Source organism: Panthera pardus, unplaced genomic scaffold (assembly GCF_024362965.1).
Source record: "Panthera pardus isolate Hobbes unplaced genomic scaffold, ASM2436296v1 HiC_scaffold_11, whole genome shotgun sequence".
NCBI lineage: Eukaryota > Metazoa > Chordata > Mammalia > Carnivora > Felidae > Panthera > Panthera pardus.
The window spans coordinates 97,561,533-97,581,569 of NW_026526666.1; the positions used below are offsets into that span (position 1 = coordinate 97,561,533).

General features: G+C 43.5%; 1 protein-coding gene across 1 annotated transcript in view; it reads right to left on the reverse strand.

Annotated features, from left to right (window-relative positions):
* Positions 1 to 20,037, reverse strand: part of VPS13D (vacuolar protein sorting 13 homolog D) — a 257,047-nt gene that overhangs the window by 156,459 nt on the left and 80,551 nt on the right. The window contains 10 exon segments of the mRNA XM_019461427.2: positions 1,951 to 2,025; positions 4,395 to 4,517; positions 7,087 to 7,227; positions 9,359 to 9,448; positions 10,670 to 10,876; positions 13,280 to 13,354; positions 13,855 to 14,065; positions 15,909 to 16,064; positions 18,809 to 18,838; positions 18,840 to 18,943. Of these exon segments, the coding sequence (XP_019316972.2) occupies positions 1,951 to 2,025; positions 4,395 to 4,517; positions 7,087 to 7,227; positions 9,359 to 9,448; positions 10,670 to 10,876; positions 13,280 to 13,354; positions 13,855 to 14,065; positions 15,909 to 16,064; positions 18,809 to 18,838; positions 18,840 to 18,943 (1,212 nt within the window).

Sequence of the window (20,037 nt, forward strand, 5' to 3'; positions counted from 1 at the left end):
AGGCACCAGGCGTGCAGGGAGACGGCTGCTTTATGACAGCTGATAAAGGACCCAGGAGGAAAAGAAGCCAGATGTGCCTTCATAGCCTACTGTGAGCCAGACTGTAAGTTTCCATTTGCAAATCAGATTAAAAAAGAACAGCTGGCAGATGGCTTTGATCACACTGTCACACAGAAAGAAGTGCTAGGACTCCACGTCCAGAGAGTCACAAGCGCACCGCTCTGGAATGAAACAGCCTGGGGAGGCGCACTGCCTAGGGCCCCAAGCTTCTTGCGTGGATTACACACAAAAGCACAGGCTTCAGCAGCCCGCTTCTCTGAGAATAAAAATACACGGAGCGCTCACAAATCCAAACCCAACAGCAGGGGACAATCTGACATCTCCTGCACTACGGCCCAAATCAGCTGTGAACCTGCCTTTGGCACGACACAAGAGAACAAAACTCCCAAGTCCACCCAAGAGAGAAGAGCATATTCCCTTGTGGCCCCAGAAAATCTGCCTCTAGTCTAGTGACCAGACCTGGTTTCTTCACAGGCCAAGAGAACCCGAAGCTCCTCACGTCCAACTTGGGCTTCGTGTGGCTGAGGAAAGTTCTAGCCTGCTAGACTTGTTTCACAGAGCAACGTGGCCCTTATAAACGTGCTTTATAAGCATCCAGTCTATCAGAAAGGACCTGGCTTGTAAATCAGAAGAAACAGATTAAAGTCCCAGGTCTGCTCCTAGCTAGTCATGTGGATAAAGGCAAATTTCTCAGGCTCTCTCAGCCTCCATGTCCTCATCAGCTACGGGGAATAAGGTTTTGCTTAGCCTGAGAGATTAAATAACAGAGGTAGAAAGGCTTAGAGTATAAATCCATCAATAAGTGAAGATTCAATCACGGGTTTCCTTTGTGAATCCTCTCCCTAAACATCCATCTGCACAAAACCCTGGCAGAAAAAAACCCACTGCACTGCCCCCGTGTATGAATATTCCTGATCTGAACAGAGGAAGCTCTAATGGTCTTTTTTACAAAATACATCACGACCCGGCAGGATCTGGGGTCAGCCGAGTACATACATAAACCATAAACTGCCCTCCCTCAAACTAGTGAAGAAGTGAACATCGTGGGATTCCAAATCCTTGAGGTTTATGGTCTCCTCTATCATATTTACTCATTAGTCAAATTCTCAAGAAAGCTTAAATAAAGGGTCAGAGACAGAAATAAAGAACATTTTATTTTCTATCTCTGAAGCACTCAATTTATAGCTAAAGAAATCAGTTTGTTTCTAAGCAAATATTTACCGGGAAATTTTTTCTTAGCTCAATTGCTGACCAGGATAGCTCCTATTCCCCAGACCCCCTGGCATTGCCCTAAGAATAAACACTCACTGACGGGCGCCTGCATGGCTCAGTCGGCTAGGCATCCGACTTTGGCTCAGGGCAGGCTCTCGGGGTTCGTGGGTTCAAGCCCCGCGTCGGGCTCTGTGCTGCCGGCTCGGAGCCTGGAGCCTGCTTCGGATCCCGTGTCTCCTTCTCTGTGCCCCTCCCCCACTCACGCTCTGTCTCTTCTCTCAAAAGTAAATAAAACATTTAAAAATTGTAAAAAAAGAATAAACGTTCGCTGGGTATTCTATAAACAAAGCGCTGCCTGATGGAGGGCGGCTTTCCTCCATTTACTTGCTTTTCGAAGTAAGAAATCACCTCTGGCGCTGGGTATTTCTGCACCACCGCGCAGCGGACACCGCGGAGCTGAGGGCTGGGGCAGATGGACGACGCAGCGTTAAGAGTCAGCACCGCACCTGCTTCTGATAGGTCACCGTACTCATCCGTGGGAAGCGCTCTTCCCTGCTACTAAAGCACAGCATTCCCAACTGGGGACGTCCCACTCGGCTCCCATTCACAGAAAATTGATGTACAAGGCAGTTCTTCAAATAGGAAAAGAAAGCAAGCCCTCGCTTGGCTATACTGTACCTCTAGCATAGATCTGGTGCTCTAGGTTAGTCAGACTGGCTGTACTCCTAGTTCTAAGGTAGACAAGGGGGAGGCCTGGTGGACAGGAGAGACAAAGTTAGAGGGTAAGAATAAATACAGTGAATAAGAAGACTCACCTCCAAAACGTTAGCACAAAGAGAGCATGTGACAAAAAGCGCAAGCATCATGCAGTTACAGGATCATTCCCTTCAGTGACCGCTAACAGCTAAAAGAGCACTTGACAAAGCGAGCGAGACATTTTCATGCTGGCTTTTACTGTGGACGATGTGTCACAGGAGCACGCCCCTCTTTTTTCTCAACTGGGGAAAGAAAACGTAGTCCACGTTCTCTTTAAACAGAATGAAAAGCCTTTTGAGGATTTTTCACTTAAAGCGTGTATGCTCTTACACGGCATGGAAAAGTCCCCGAGACCAGTCAGGACAGACTTGGGTGCTCCAGTCCACTTTGCAAAGGCAGTAGCAGCAGAAGGCTAATCCCCCACGGGTCTCAAAATTTCAAGGGAAAGAGTCCATCTGTGTTCCGAGTTTAAAGAGTCTCTGCCAAGGAGCTATCTCGTGATATTACTTACATTAGAAATTAAGCATGGAAGCTTTTAGAATATTCACATTTGATATTTCCATAAAATGTCCTTTGGATACAAAACTCATAAACTCATGCCACCCACGTCTACCTGCAGGAATCTCAGCCCTTACTGAACAGAGCCAACAATGATGTCAAAAATGAGGCCACTAGTTTCTCTCCCCTGCTAAAGAGACAGTGAGAAACCAGCAGCTGCGTCAGGTGGGATTTCATATTAAGAATCTCTCTTTCAAGGGCTTGTTCTGAAGCCCGCCCAAAGAAAATGCACAAATTTGGGGGGACTGTGACTAAATGTTCGTGAGCAGGACCCAAGAGATGCGGTCGGGTCAAGAAGGTTCAAGTCTACTGACTTTCAAAACAAATGCCCCATTTTAATTTAGTTGACCTGCTGAAGGAATACAGTCCCATCCGCCATACGTGGTGCTACCCAGGAACCTCCAATAGGAAAGAGGTTTGGAAATGTAGGTATATTCTCTTATGTCTAAATAAAAAGCTATGCCTTTGTAAGCCTAAGTAACCATAAAGATCTGTAAGTAAATAAAAAGCCAGCTTTAATTTAGCACCGGCATTTAACACAGATAAGGCAGCTTATTAACTATAAAGGAAGAGGAGAAAGTGTTTTTTAAAGAGGTGGGAGGGTGGGGACAATAGAAAGTCCTTCATCAGAATCCTGAAGATCAGGTCTTCCCTGTGTTTACACGGGGTCGGGATTCAAGATCCCCTTGTAGGAGTAACAACTTCAGAAACACTCTCTCTAGGACATACTACATATTACAAAGATTACTTAGAGTCTTCTGGGGAGACTGTTACATTCTTTGGACATGCAAATTGGGAAGGTTCGAGGAGGAGCCAGAATCGAGGCTGAGGCTATCTGAAAAGCCCTGGCTCCTAAGCAATGACCTTGAGACTCAGAAGCAACAGCCTGGGAATACAGAGAGCAAGCATGGCTAACATTTCCCTGTCCCTCCTTCTAGAAATACAAGGCAGACAGAAAATCCACTTAAACACCCTGAGGAGAGACGAACCAGTTCAAATACTTCATAAACTAAGAAAATCCATCTTCCCGTGACATGTTTGCAGACCAGATGGAATATTTAAGCATTCATGAGCTATGTGAAGCCCGGCCAGGACTCCCCAAAGAAACCACACTGAAAGAGTTGGGGCTGAGTTGAATTTGGAGGACAATGGCTTGTGGAACAACTAAGGACCACGCGGTTGGCCGTCACAATCTCCCCAGCTCTAAGGAAATCAGAGCTTCATGGTGAGGCATTAAATTTAAGGAAAGAAAATATCGTTAACAGAGAACAAACGGACTCCTCTCTTCAAAAGGCTGGGTATTCAATTCTTTTCTTCCTTATGAACAATACAGAGCCCTCCTTTTAACAATTTCTTCCATATGGGATCCTGCCTGCCCTCCCTTCAAGAATATGCCCAAACTCTGTACCTCTAGATTCACAAAACTGTAAAGTTAGTTTTTAAAATCCAGTCCAAAAGTCCCAATCAACTGGAAAGTTTTGCCAAGTGAAACACACTCACTAACGGCTGACCTTGATGCGTTTTCAGGCACGCCAGCTCATATGCAATGTTACCAGAATTTAGAAAATTGTGTATCACAGACCTTTGCTTTCCCACAAAGGTGGAGGAATTAGAGCCCATATCAAAAGTTCAATATGTTGTGCCAGAAAAATGTCTCCTGCAGAGATTAAAACAGAACTAAAGAAGACAGTCAGAATTTCCTGTAGGTTTTTCCATAGAAAATGACAATTCTATTTGGATTTCTCAATAAAACATGGCTGCATTGGTCAACAGTGATTTATTCAGACACTGGAAGAGAAAAATCTTACTTTGTCCAAAGCATGGAGGGTCCACTGAAGAGCCCATCCAGTCTTCTGATGTGGTCGAGTCTATTTCCTTGTCCTGTTTACAGTAATCTGCCATCCACGATTCCTTGGTACTTACATACTGGTCTAGAAAGAATTCCCCAAAGATATTAAGTACGGAAATAGAAAAGATCGAGGCTTCAAGTCAAATAATTTCTATTCAGTAAAGCAAGCTTTTGTTGAGCATCTTACTGCATGCTAGGCGCTATGCTAGGTTTTCAGAAAGTCTGTCCCCTGGAAAACATGCTGCACTGGAAGAAATCAACGTTAACCAAACAACCATCACCACAAAGCCGCAATGTGGAAGGAGCTAAAACGAAGTCATAAATACAATTCTATGGGAGCACAGAACAGGGAAGGCTCATTCTGCTTTGGCAGAAGTGGGACAGTACACGCCAAGGTCCACGGGAATCTTCAGAGGTGTGGGGACCTTTGCGCTGGGTCTTGAAGAATGAGGAGAGGTTAGAGTCTACCAGTGGGATTAGGGGTGCAGGGACGTGCCGGGCCAAGAGAAGTCCAAATGCAAAGATTCTAAGACACGAAAGTACACAGCCCTTTTAGGGAACACTGATGCTTCGGTGTGACTGTGGCACACCAAACATATTGGCGAAGGGAGATAGCAAAGAAGGCTAGAAAAGGGAGTTAGTTTGGGAAGAGCGTGGTATGTCATGCTAAGGGATGGGGTTTCGAGACATAAAAAACTAGTGAGGAGGCTGCTCAAAACCACCAAACTCGGGAGGCTGAAATCCAGCTGACAATTCTCCAGGGGAACGGTCTTACTGTTTTTAGAGAAATGTGACAGGAAGGGCAGGTTGACAAAATAATTACGATGCACCACCCCGGGATAAAGACCTTTTCTACTAACTAAGGTATGATATTTTTGAGAACAAGAGTTATTGGTTTCTGGCTTTCTGGTTTTCAGTTCCAATAGTTGGCTATATAGAAGATTTATTTTAACACTAAGAAGTCACAGTAATATTTCTGGGTTTCAGCATGGTATTAGGAGCAAGGAATCGGAGGTTTAAAAAAAAAAAAAAAAAAAAAGCTTTGGGGCGCCTGGGTGGCTCAGTCGGTTAAGCGTCCAACTTCAGCTCAGGTCACGATCTCACGGTCTGTGAGTCCGTGAGTTCGAGCCCCGCGTCGGGCTCTGGGCTGATGGCTCAGAGCCTGGAGCCTGCTTCCGTTTCTGTGTCTCCCTCTCTCTCTGCCCCTCCCCTGTTCATGCTCTATCTCTCTCTGTCTCAAAAATAAATAAACGTTAAAAAAAAAAAAGAAAAAAATTAAAAAAAAAAAAAAAGCTTTACCACAGACAAGAATGCCTTTTGGAAGACATTTTTAAAATTTTATTTATTTTTTATTTATTTAAGAGAGAGAGAGAGAGTGAGTGTGTGTGAGCAGGGGAGGGGCAGAGAGAGGGAGAAAGAGAGAATCTCAAGCAGGCTCTGCACTGTCAGCACAGCGCCCATTGCGGGGCTTAAACCCACAGCCTGTGGGACCATGACCTGAACCAAACCAAGAGTCAGACACGTAGCCAACTGAGCCACCCAAGCACCCTTAGAAGACATTTTTAAGTAGACAATGGCTCATCAGAAATATCAATAAAATTCTTTTGTTCGAGGTAACCTCTTGTTTATCGTAGCTTTCCAAAACACTACCCTAAACTTCACCTAAACTTCCAGGTGCATATATTATATAAGAAATAACATCAGATAAAAATAATACAGTATCATGAGATCAATTATCCAGACAAATTTAATGAATGAAATCTGATCATGTAAAACAGCGGTTTTAAAATTTTTCGATCAATAAACTTAGGGTCTCATTTCACCATACATTCTCTTCATCTTCTTCTGACACAGAACAAGCCAATGGATATCCTATGAGCCTCGATCACACACACCGAAGAAAGTTTGCAGATTTGCAGTCGTACGTGTTATCACTCAAATAACCACAGTATTACCCAAAAGTCAGATCATGTAGATAGTAATTCAAACAGTTTGAGAGTTTTCATAGCAAAGACAGGCAACACCTGATTGTTTGATAATGTAACTCTTTTCTTACGATGATATAAATATAGGCATAGAGTGGTTCCAACTCACTACATCAAATCCAGGAATGTACATGTCGGTGTTTTCCAAGAAACTTTCAGAACACACACCGTTAGCTTGGCAATCCTTCAACCCAGTGATTTTCAGAGTTAGGTCAACATGATAACTTGATGGGAAACAGTACAGGCAATTTATCCTACTATAAACACAAGGTCAAAATTACACCTTTTAAAAATTATTGTGTGTGTGAGTACCCGGAAAGAAATGTATCTAAACTCACTTCTAGGACATTAAAAAACAAAAACAAAAACAAAAACCCATGACCAAGCATGGTGGGGGAGAGAGTTTTTATCACGGACATTTATGTTGCCCAAATGGTCTAAGTTCTTGCTTGGTCACGGACGGCATTAATACAGGATGCCAACTCTAGAGCAATGGGTTGAGAAGAATCGTGAGGCTAGGTTAGGGTTTATCAGGAAAGCAGCCATGCTGAGTAAGTGATGTCTGGTGTGGGCCTGAGTATTTGCTAAACCAGGATTAACAGTCTTCTAGACAAGGGACTTAGGTACAGAAAGGCACCAATCTTCTAGAGACAACTTTCCACTCACCGATGAGTACAGAGGTGATGTTGATATCCAAACGGGGTTTGGCCTTGGCTTCTAGCTTCAGTCGAGGAGGATGGAGACGACTAGCTGCCTGTTGTTGCCAGGATACAGAGCATGGCCATGGCTCAATAAATGGCTCCCAGCCTAAAAGAACACAGGAAATAAGACATCTGTTAAGCAGATATCAAGAGTTTATAGGGGAACACTGTTCACAAATGCTCAGCAAGGACAAACTATAGCTTAATAGCTTTCTATTTCCAATGTGATTTCACAGAGAAAGGACCATCTTCAGCTATAGGTCACCCTACGGATGCCTGTGCAGGCTAGAGGACATCACTACAGGGACAGATACGTGCCCCACATGGTCTTCCAGAGGGGGGAGGAAGGAGGGCATAGAGTGCATGTGCCTTCTCTATGAAAGAGCAGGCAGGACCTGCTTTTGATCCACTCAAAATGGAAAAAGGAGTCTCTGACACAGGATGGAAAAGTACTAACAGCAGCTGAAGTAACTACTAAATTTGATTCTCCTGCTTATGTTGAGAATCCACTTAGTTGAGGGGCGCCTGGGGGGGCTCAGTCAGTTGGGCATCTGACTTCAGCTCAGGTCATGATCTCGTGGTTCGTGGGTTCGAGCCCCATGTCGGGCTCTGTGCTGACAGCTCAGAGCCTGGAGCCTGCTTTGGATTCTGTGTCTCCCTCTCTCTCTGCCCCTCCCCGACTCATTCTCGCTCACTCTCTCTTGCCCTCTCAAAAATAAACATTAAAAAAAAAAAAAATCCACTGGTTGAATAAATAGGTAGAACATAATTGGAAATTCATTAAGTCTTTCAAATTTCTAATTTTAAATCATATGTGCCAAAGGTATATAAACAACACATATATGTGGTTTAAAGAATAAAATTACTACAAAGTCCTGTACCCACTATTCAGCTTAAGAAACAGAAAGTTCCTTGGAAGCCCCCGAGTGCCACTCTCCCGTGTCAGTCCCCCTTGCCACCAACCCTCTCCCACCCAATTCCAAGTAAACATTGGTTTGGGTTTTTAATCACATGCTTGCTCTTATCGTTTTACCACACACACATGCATTTCTTCAGAACATACTGGTCAATCGGTCCTACTGGAGATCTTTACATAAATGGAATCTGATGTATGTGTTCTTCTGCAAGTTCCTATTTTTGCCCAACAACATGCCTCTGAGATTCACTCATATTGCTGCCAGGTAGCTGTGGCACATTTATTTTCCCCGCTGAATTGTAATCCACTTATGAATATACCACAGTCTACATACTCATTCTACTTCTGAGAAACACCCCCTTGAGGAGGAGGAACAGCACTACAACCAGTCTTCTATCTGTTTCCGAGCACACATGAGCAAGAGATCCTTCCAGGGTACAGACCTAGAAGAAGTATGTTGCTGGGTTGTTGAGCATGCTTATACTCAACCTTACTAGTTGTCAATTTTTTCCAAAGTGGTTGCCCCAATTTACAATTCGAATGGCAAGAAATTATGTGCGGCTCATAGTCTCACACTTCATTCTTGCCAGTCTGATAGGTGAGAAAAATGATACCTCCCTGGGTTTTAAAGACTCAAGTTTTCGGGCACCTGGGTGGCTCAGTAGGTTAAGAGTCCGACTTCGGCTCGGGTCATGATCTAATGGTTCCTGGGTTCGAGCCCCGCGTCTAGCTTTGTGTTGATGGCTCAGAGCCTGGAGCCTACTTTGGATTCAGTGTCTCCCTCTCTCTGCCCCTTCCCTGTGTTCGCATGCACACTCTCTCTCTGATGTAAATTTTTTTAATAAAACAAAAAAACAAAAGGCTTACGGGCAGAAATCTCCCTATCAGGAGCACCTGGCTGGCTCAGTGGGAAGAACATGCAACTCATCTTAGGGTAGTGAATTTAAGCTCACATTGGGTACAGAAATTACTTAAATAAATAAAAACTTAAAAAAAAAGGGGGGGGGGAGGAGAAATTTAGCTACTATCGGGGCCAAATGATCCTTAGCAATTTCATATTCCAGAATGAGCCAAACTCCTGAATCAAAAACAATGAACTTCATATGAAACCTTGGGTTTAAATAGCTCAGTTGCAACATATCAGATATGTTAGGAAAATGAAAAGTCTCTATCTTTTGTGCTCATGCAGTCACTTGTGTTTCATCTTTCCCTGCCCAGCCCCACCCCCTTTCCCTCACGCAAAATTTATGTAGAAATTGGCCCAGGCAAATATTGAAGTGTGTTTTTTAAGTCCCATGATAATATACGCTTGTATACTGACCTGACAGAGCACGGTTATAATAATCTCCAGAAAGGGTGAAGTGGGCGTACCCTTCAGGGCTGGTCCTTACATGCTGCAGAAAACTCAGGCCTGCAATGAAAGCAAATTTTACTATAGCGCTGGGGTGAGAACAACCAAAACTTTCTTTCACAGATTAAATCACAGTGAAGAGATGTCAGTCACAGCTGATACTGATGAAATCATAGGAAAGCACACCAAATTTTGAGATTTTGTTCATCTTGGGTTTTTGGCATGAATTCTGACTTAAAAAAAAAAAAAAACCACTGTGTTAAAATTTTATTTGTCATAGCTCCTGAGTTTCCTGGCACGCCTTTAAGTGTCGTGCCTCAGGCAAATGCCACCTTTGTCTCCTTCTGGCCCCAGCCTTGGCACGCAGGTGTATCTGTGTTATTTCAAGTCTGCAGGTACATAAAAAACATACTTCTCCCTGAATATCTGAAAATCAGAAGGCAGGCTGATGAGAGCAGTTATGTCCTGATGAATATTAGCTCAAAATTTTAAGATTACCACAGAAAAATAAGAAGTAATTATTCCCTGCAGAAAAGACACTCAGTCAAAAATTCCAGCTGTTACTTTCAATCAAGTGGCCCTTGTGGTGCCTTGAAGCACAGGGAAAAGGAAGCCTCTCCAGTGTGTCAAAGGTTGAGCTCAATACCCAGGATGGAATTTTCCTTGAAGGGAAAAGAGGCTAGCAAGATCAAAACAATGGAATATTAAAAGTAAACACAGCGGTGAGATTTTCGGGTACTCTCCTCAGAAGCCCCATCTACCACCACCTGCAATGACACAATTTGGGGTAGGGTCCTCATACCCTTGTCACTTGCTAGTGAAAGACAGCTCTCAGGGCCCCATGGAGGACACTGAGGGAAGCATTCTCGTAAGACTGTGTGTGTTTTATTTTCAAACGTATATAAGGTAGAGCATTAGCTTTTAAACGTCTTTAAGAACAGTACTCACTCCAGTCTTTAGATATATAAAAAGATAAACAAAATGGAGACACCAACAACGATTTAGGTAGAGCTGTTAATATAACAGAAATTTCATCAATGACAATTTCTATTATTCCCAAACTAGAGGCTGAAGGCCACATATGGCAAATAAATACACATTTCTTTAAAATAGAAATAATGAAAAACATATGTAAAACTATTATCTAAATTTCACCCATACGACTAAGGGGGGGTGGGGGGAGGATGAATATCATTTAAAAAAAGGGGGGGGGGAGGTGCAAACGGCTTGGCAATCACTGCAAATCTTCAAGATGAATCTGAAAATCAGGACGACACTCACGGGAAAAGGTGAGCTCAGCCAGGGGAACGTCACAGTCCATGCAGTCATCGATGAAACAGATGCACACGCTCTCAGCTTTCACCTCCACCCCAGAGATCAGCTGGGCTGCCACAGGCCCCTGGCTCTCGTGGCTATCAGCAGCCAGGGAAAGAGACTTCAGAGGTTCAGCATTCTTAAACAACCAACTTGCTGCCTTTTTCAGTTGGCCTTCGAAAAAATGTAAAGGTGATCAGTTCAGCCAGTTCGCACAGCTACTCAAGCAACTCATTGAGGAAACAGAGAAATAAAGTTCATAGGGACCTGCTGGACAGCCCAAAGGAACCTTGTTCCCAGATGTACTCTTAGACTTAAAGGGGGAAAAAAACCTAGTGTGATGATAGCAATTCTATTTTTAAGCAAACAGAATGTACCCCCCTTGCACATCTTCCACTCAAGTTCACCACCGTTCATGATCCGGTTCAAAATGCCTCCAGAAGCCATCCCTCCTCTATTATGACATCCATCGAAGGAGAGAAGAGGAAAAGACAGGATCCATATTCTAGACGTCACTTAGTAGGGAAGTACGTAATCTTCACCATGCAGGGTTTTATTATATTATTATTATTATTATTACTATTACTATTATTATTTTAGTGAGCTCTATGCCCAATGTAGGGCTCCAACTCGTGACCCTGATATCAAGAGTCACATGTTCTACGGACTGAGCCAGCCAGGCACCCCACTATGTAGTGTTGCATAGAATGATGTGCTACTATACTTCGTCTTCGCAACCGATCACAATTCCTTGCGAACAGACAGCTATGAGAAGTGCATGTGTGTGACACACGACCGTTAGATAACAGCCCTCTGAACATAACCAGACTGCTAAAGCTAAAAAGAAAAGGAAAGGAAAGCCATGCGACCCCATATTTATAAATTAGCAGAGACCAGTGCACAGAACAGGGGTGAGTGGTGAAGGGCATATGCTCTAGAGGAAGATGGCCTGGCTTCGGATTCCAGCACCTACTGGATGCTGGACCTTGGACAAGTTCCTCGATCTCTGCCCACAGCACCCACAGACAGGGCTGCCATGAGGAGGAAACAAATGAGCACAAGTAAAGCTCTTCCAGGAGCAGAGCCCGGCGCGTACTGAAGGCTCTATTAACATTAGTCATTGTTATCTTTTTCGCAACTGATGGAACGACACCTTAGCTACTAAAGAAATAAAAATTCACAAAAATCTAAAAAGCTCTTAGAAATTAAAAAGAAATGTTTTGTTATTAGAGAAAGAGAAAAAAATAGACAACGTAAACACTAAGAGGTATTAAGCTAATCGAACTAGCTAACTAGAGCTACTGTCATTTGTCACAGAAGGAAAAAGATAACAGTTAATACAAACAATCGTGCGGTGAGAGCAGCGTTTTCACACGTAATTGGTCAGAGTGTCGCCTGGTACACAATGTTGCAGAAAAAGATCTGTCAATTTGAATAAAAAGCCCGAAAAACAGATCTATAACCTTTGATCCAGGATTTATACTAGTAGGTCTCTCTACCAGGGAAATACTAAATAAAAGTTATAGACAAAAGTTCATACCAAAAACTATTTATTACAGAATTGTATACAATATTGAATGAAAAACAAAAAACAGTTAAATAAATTAAAATATATCATTTGATCAATGTCAAAAAAAAATCAATGTTTATAAATAACTTTAATGACATGGGAAGATGCTGCTGATATTAAGTATATCGCAATAATATTATAACTCAATAAAACCGTGTTGTAAAGAGGGCTATAAAATTGTATTTGCAATACAATCTGCCAACATACACGGTATTATATGTATATATACGTATGGGTACATACAGTACGTGAAGAAACAGAAAAATGTACGTGTAAGTGTAGACTAGAAAAAACACAGCTTTTGCTGTATCTTCCTGTTTTAAGAGAAAGGACCACACACAGAGGGAGGTGGGAAGGAAATTATGTTGCAGTAGAAAGAACCCAGGCAGACTCAGCCCCTCACTAATAGGTGACCTGAAGCCAGTTAATTAATCTATCTGAGCCAGGTTCCTTATCGGAAATGGGATAATAATGGCCACCTGCAAGGCTATAAAAATTCAAGAGAACACAGGACGAGGCACACGGGCACTCGGCGGTCGTGACTATCAGCATTGCCAGCGCCTCCACCAGCAGCAACAGCAGCTGACAGCATTAGAGCTCCCGCTGTGGGCCAGGCACTTCCCTTAAGTGCTCTGCCTATAGCGCCTCTGCATATTTGTATCAAACCTCCAAGGGAAGTGGTCTTACCCTCCTCTTACAGATAAGGAAGCACTGCTACCGAGAGGCTAAGTAACTTGCCCGAGTCGCTAACAGGTAACCAAAAAGCAGCAAAGTGAAAACCTGAAGCCAAGCATCGGTTCCAGGGCCCACGTTCTCATCCACTAAGAAATACTGCTGCTCATTATCACTTCCAGCCCAAGATCATGGTCAGCCCAAAGAAAATCACGGAGGGGTTTCAAAATACAGTCCAGCTCTCCAAGCCACCTCGTGGGAGCAGGAGAGGCAGGGAATGAGAAGCAAGCTTATTATCCAGATGAACAGGTCATGGAAACCTGGGTGCAAATTACCTTGACAGACCAGAAGGGCTTTGCGGCAATCGTCCATGCTGAATCCCAGCTCCTGTAGTCTAGCCAGCTGTAACTCTAGGAAAAAGCGGGACACAATTTTTATAAATAATTGCATATAATTAATCCACTAACTGAAGAAAAAAGAAAAGAAATTCAGAAACGGGTGACGAAAACATTATAGTTCTCTAGGCAAAAACGGGATCCTAACTGGAGCACCTTGAAATTTTTAAGAGTGTGTTCCCTGTATTGACTGTGTTTGTAAAAGCTTAAAACCGACATTTAGAATCATCCACATAGCTTTGGAGGAAAACTCAAGGTATAAAACTAAACCTTCGCATTATCTATAGAACTCTGGAAGAAATGGCAAAAGGAAAACTGGTGTCGGCTAGCACAGCCGGTTTGGGGTGTTGTATTTGTTCTTAAATTTTTAAAAGTTAGAGGATCATACTTATAATTACACTTAATGACATGTAATTATCCTCTGAACAATTTAATTGTGCAAAAGAAAATCTTGAAAGTTAACAAGAAGGATAGACATTAAGAAGACTGAGTGGGTCGTACAGCTCGATACCTACCCAAGACAGGATCTAGGGTATGTCTCGTCCCTTCTCTGATTTCCTCTCCGGCTCGAGGCGCACCGGGAACGTGACTGCTAACGGAGCTGGCCTCCAAGGCCACTGCGTCGGGGCCGGCAGCATGGGCTTGCTCTGGGATGGATTTGGCGATGGCAAGAAACAGCTGAACATCGTTATAGGAGAGTCTGATATCCAGGGCCTGTAACTGAATCTAACAAAATTGAAAGGACGTACGTTTTTAAAGTTGCCTTTGCTTTTACGTCCACACCTCTTACAGGCAGAGTTCCTAATTCAAGTTCTAGAAGTCCCACAGACACTACACTAATTTTCCATTTCAAAGACTGGGAAAATCTTGAAATGAAGCACCAAGAGCCATGAGGTAAGACATCTCTGCTGTGAGGTCAAGTGCTCATAAAACTTCACTAAATAAAAACTATGAAGCTAGGAAAATTACTACAGCAATGATTTGCTTACAAGTATATTAATCATCAAAGCAGGGAATCAGAGAATGGCTGTGGGTGGGGGGACATCATTAATCATCAAAGCAGGGAATCAGAGAATGGCTGTGGGTGGGCTGTGGGTGGGTGGGGAGATTACCTGTAAGCAAAGTTGTTACTCCATTTTGCTTTGATCTACTTCATTTTTTAAAATTTCTAAAACGAGCAGACCACTCAACAAAAATGATCTCCTTCTTCTTCCAACGTAACTTGAAATGAGTCAAGTTCCACACCCATACCTCTCGAAACCCAGTCTGCCTCAGAGAATGGCAATATAGCTACCATTGGTAAAAGCAATACAGATGCCAGCACAATCGGGACGTTGTGGTCTCACAGATCGTGAGATTGAACCCTGTGTCAGGTTCTGCACTGGCAGTGAGGAGCCTGCTTGGAACGCGCTCTCTCTCTCTCTGCCCTCCCTGTTTCTCTCTCTGTCTCAAAATAAATACACATTAAACAACAACAACAGGATGCCCCTGCATGGCTCAGTCGGTTAAGTGTCCAACTCCTGATTTCAGCTCAGGTCATGATCTCACAGTTGGTGGGATGGAGCCTTGAGTCAGGTTCTGTGCCGACAGGGTGCAGGCTGAGCCTGCCTGAGATTCTCTGTCTGCCCATTTCCTCCTCATGCCTGCTCTCTCTCAAAATAAATAAATAAACATTAGGGGCTCCTGAGTGGCTCGGGCAGTTAAACACCCCGCTCCTGATTTCAGCTCTAGGCATGATCTCACAATTTGTGAGACTGAGCCCCGTGTCAGGCTCTGTGCTGACAGCGTGGAGCCTGCTTGGGATTCTCTCTCTCTCCGTCTCTCTTTCTGCACCACCCCTGCTTGTGTGCTCTCTCTCTCTCTCTCTCTCAAAATAAACCAACATGAAAAAAATAAATAAACAAACAAACATACATTTCAAAAAAAACACAAACTGGGATGACTGTTGGAATGCCTGGGGGTGGCATTTTGTTTATTCGCTATTTCAAATTTTTCTTTAAAGATAAAAAAATCAACACCGCTCTTCTCTATCCTTCAATCTCCCATGGTTCAGGCGGATTAATGAATCGTTCCTCCTCTGTCAAAGAAATCACACACTACCTTCTCAAGCCTTCCTTGCCTGCCTTTAGCCTCCCTCTCTTCAGCTCGCGTCCTCACATTCCCACCCACCTTTGCTCTAGGGAGATCTCTCTCCGTTTTGCGTTAGCTGCACCCCTTCCGCTTCCAGCTCTGCTACTTGCCGACGTGGCATGGTCTCCTCCTCTGCCTCCTGACATCCTGCCCCTCCGCTCAGACTCAGCCTACCTTCGGTTCCACCCACAACCCAGATGCCTCCCTGTCTTGCGTTCTGCTTTCCATAAACTTTTATAAAACTTCAAGATTCTACCAATTAACAGCTCTTTTATTCTCCACGAGACTGAAAGATTTTCTAGGACAGAGACAATGTCTTATTTACTTTGTATTTGCTATAGTGAAAAACAATGTGGAGTTCAGCAGAGTAAGTAAGTTGTGCGGGCTCAGGAATGTGTTTGAGAGTGTATCGATGTGTAGACAGATTTTTCATCATTACCTCTAAGATCGGTGGGAAATCTTCACTATTGAATGCATCCATCAATCCTGAACTGTTCTGATAAGAAGAATTCCCCACGAGTTCCACCTGAATTTGAACCGGATCAACAATTGAAAGAGCTGTATCATGTTCATTCCCTAGTCGGCATGAAAACACCTAGAGAATGAAATGCAATACAGTAAGGATTAATGTCTGATTTAGAAGAGTCTAAGCATCAACAGAAAAAAAAGAAAACACTCTCTTGGTATCAATCGGCCCTGTGTTATCAAAAGACCCATAGCAACTGCTGAAATAAACACTGTCGAGAGTGAACCGGGGATTCTCACCCACTGCCAGGAGCACGTGAAACGGTTCACCCATATAAAAGGCAATTTACTGATCCACGGCAAAAGACTTAAAAATCTCACACCCCTTGATCCAATAATTCTACTTCTTTCTAGGAACTAGCCTATGGAAATAACGCAAAACACATTTAAAAAAAAAAAACCACCGAACCATTATTTCATAGTTAATAAAAAAAAAAATTAAGAGCAACCTATATCATATCACATCTACTCAACGGAATATTTTGCGATCATTTAAAAGTAATAAAGGGGTGCTTGGGTGGCTCAGTAAGTTGAACTTCCGACTCTTAATTTCGGCTCAGGTCATGATCCCAGGGTCGTGGCTTCAAGCCCTGTGTCGGGCTCTGTGCTGAGTGTGGTGCCTGCTTGAGATCCTCTCTCTCCCCCTCTGCCTCTCTTTCCTACTCACATTCTCTCTCTCAAAAATAAAATTAAAATAAAATTAAAATAATAATAAAAGGGACAATTAAAAAGACCATGGCGGTGGGGGGCGGGGGGAGGGCCTAGGTGGCTCAGTCGGTTAAGCGTACAACTCTTGGTTTCGGCTTGGGTCATGATCTCACAGTTCATGAGTTTGAGCCCCATGTCAAGCTCTGTGCTGATGGTGCAGAGCCTGCTTGGGATTCTCTCTCTCTTGCTCTCTCAAAATAAATAAACTTAAAAAAAAAAAAAAAAAGACCATATGGAATGTAGGCAGATAGTTACAACATGGATATGTGAACAAGCAGCCCAATCAAAATAATATTATGCCATGACTTTAAGGAAAGAAACACATCAAAATGTCCATAGAGATTCTGTACAGAGGGATAGGTAATTTTTCTCTCCCCTCCTCCAAATTTTAGGTGATATAATTATTGTTTCACAATTGAAAATAAATACATTAATTATTAAAGCTGGTGATGCATATATAAGAGCTCATTATATTAATCTGTTCACTTGTATATGTTTGAAATGTTCTATAATAAAATGTTTAACAATAAAAATATCTATGGGGAGAGAGAAGGGAGAGACGACTCCCATTCTAGGACCAAATTATTTTTGTGCTTCAAGAACAGTACAGGAGAAAGCATTCGCGTTGGTCTCCCTTGCTTCTTCCCCTTTGTGGAGGGTGGAGGGCATTTTCTAGTGCTATTCTCCCCCAGTGATACACCAAAGGGGTCTTAAAATTCAGATCCAATTGTGCTGCTGCAGGAACAAAATTAAAAGGAATTTCCAGGAATCTCAAATATTTTGCCATATACTTCTTGTAAGACTTTGGAGCAAAAAAAGTTTCATTTTTCTCTTTTCTTCAGGGGCTCTGGCTACACAAAATGCAACTGTACCTGACAGTTCATTAATCAATCACCAACGTTTTCCATTCAGAGCTGGTACTGGAATGGCTTGGAAAGCAGATGAACTACAATTTCATGATCAACTCGCATCACTGGGAAGCTGGGAAGCACTAGACTATTGCAAACTAGCAACACATTTATACCGGGGTGGGGGGGGAGGGGGGGCACGAGGGGGAGGGGGAGAGGGAGGGGGGAGGGGAGGGGGGGAGGGGAGGGGAAGGGGGAGGGGGAGAGGGAGAGGGAGGAAACCTCAGTTTCCCTACACGAGAGAAACAAGTGATTGAGAAGTGAAATCTCTACCGGTTTTATTCAGCTACATCTGATGCAGGGGGAAAAAAGTACCATATGTTGCTGACGGTGAAAATAAGTTGTGTTCATTCAACTCTGAAACACCACTAGAAAGAACAGGGCATGAAAAGTTCAATCATAAAGGGAAAGGAAATGATGAGAAACCCAGACCAAATATTCCAATATTATAACAAGAGGAACGTTAGCTGAGATCAGTGAATTAAGAATACTTAATAGAAATAATAATGTGCCTCATTTCTCCTTCCGTCTCCACAACCCCCGGCTTTAAGACAAGCAGAGCAGTTTATGCTGAATATTGCATCATGTAATTTTCAGGCTGCAAAGGCCACTCCAGTGCAAAGTATCTCCTTCGTGAGATTAAAGCAGAGCCTGAAGCAGCACTATTAGAGATTCACTCTGTGAGGTCATGTGTGACTCTTTAGAGAGTTCCTTTTACAGACTAGATGTTCCTAAAAGGATAATACATAAAATCCTTAACACCTTTATAATGACCACAGAGCCCTAGGTCTTCAAAGACACAACGACTCGATGTGGGGAAGGGGACGTGAGGGCAACGAGGCCCACCTCCCCACCTTCACTCATTTGCCAAGGACTAGACCGCTAGAAGGAGTGAACACAGCAGGGGCCTAACAGGGTCATGGGGATGAGCAGAGTCTCCCTTAACTTCCTGAGGAAGGGAGGGTGTCAGAGAAAGAGGTCAAGTCCCTCAGCACACGTACAGCCCGATGCTGGAGGACTGGATTCACATGTTAGAATAACCTGGTAGATTTGAGGACAAAACAAAGAAGAGGAACAGAGTCCACCAACTCCGCCAATCACTTCCCCTAATGAAAGCTGAGGAGCTAAAATTCTCTTCCAGAGCCTTTTCTCTTAAGCCAAACCATTGAGTGTTTTGATCGACACGGAGACTTCTTACCTCGATGCCAAACAAACTCCCTGAAAAGGGGGCGATCGACAAATCGGGGCTTATAGGTGAGCACTGTAGTGCCTTTGAGAATAATGGCATTGGTATCGAAGCAGGACACATCTTCAACAACCACAAACTCTGTGCCTGGAAAAGACAGCATTGTCAACCAAGCAGAAGCTGGGAAGCTGCGAAGCATTAGACTGTTGCAAACTAGCAACACATTTACACCGGGCGGGGGGGGGGGGGGGGGCAGAGGGGGACACAAGCCAGAAAGATTTGTTCCCAGGACATTCGTCGACCTTCTGCTTCACCACCATTCCGAACAGTTTCTATATCTGGCCAGGCCCAGCTCAGCCAACAGAACACTGCACAAGCAGAAAAGACTGCGAGGCAGTTCCTTCTCTCTTTAGAATATATTTTTAAGCTGAGTCTCCTGAGAGGCCAGATCAGATATTCAGAAGCCCAGGAAATCGGCCCTTCTCCAAGCAGTGACCTGTTTTAAAATCCCAGGAAGGAGATTGACACGCTAATGTTGGTCAGCCAGTGTAAGGCGTGACATCATCCACATAGCTGTTCGAGTTGTTTACAAAGAATACACACGAATTTAAGGTAGATTTTTCCAAAATTACTAAAAGCAGACAACTTTCTACTCATTTGTACATGGCAAATTTACTTTTTATTTTCATCAAAAACCACGTATAGATAGAACTTTTGAAACTCAATCCATCTACGATGCACTACGCTGGCCAGCTCCTTCCAAACCATTAAGCAGTAGCTGGGGTATGTCACCAACACAAGGTAAATACATGCAGATATACTAGAAGAGTTTACCAGTTAACAAAAACCCCAGTAAATCTGTTTGTAAGGGAACATGTCCTTTTTGTAAAGGAAATAACAATCCCCTCACTTATTTACCATGTAAACAGAGATTTTCACATACCAAATTTGCCTGAACTCAGGAAGGCACATCTGTTGGAGCACTAAAGATCAAACAGAAAATTGAAGCCAGATTCAACACTGGGGGGAAAGACCACTGCCCAGGTGGCGCTCCAGCTGGGCACGGGTGACGGGCAAGCAGAGGAGAAGGCCCAGAAACCCTGCAGTCCTGAGGGAGAGCCAGGAGCTCACACCAGAACATGGAGGTCAACAACTATGACACCTGCTGGGCTGTAGGAAAATGTGTAAGTGCTGGGGCACCTGGGTGGCTCAGTAGGTGAAGCGTCCGGCTTCGGCTCAGG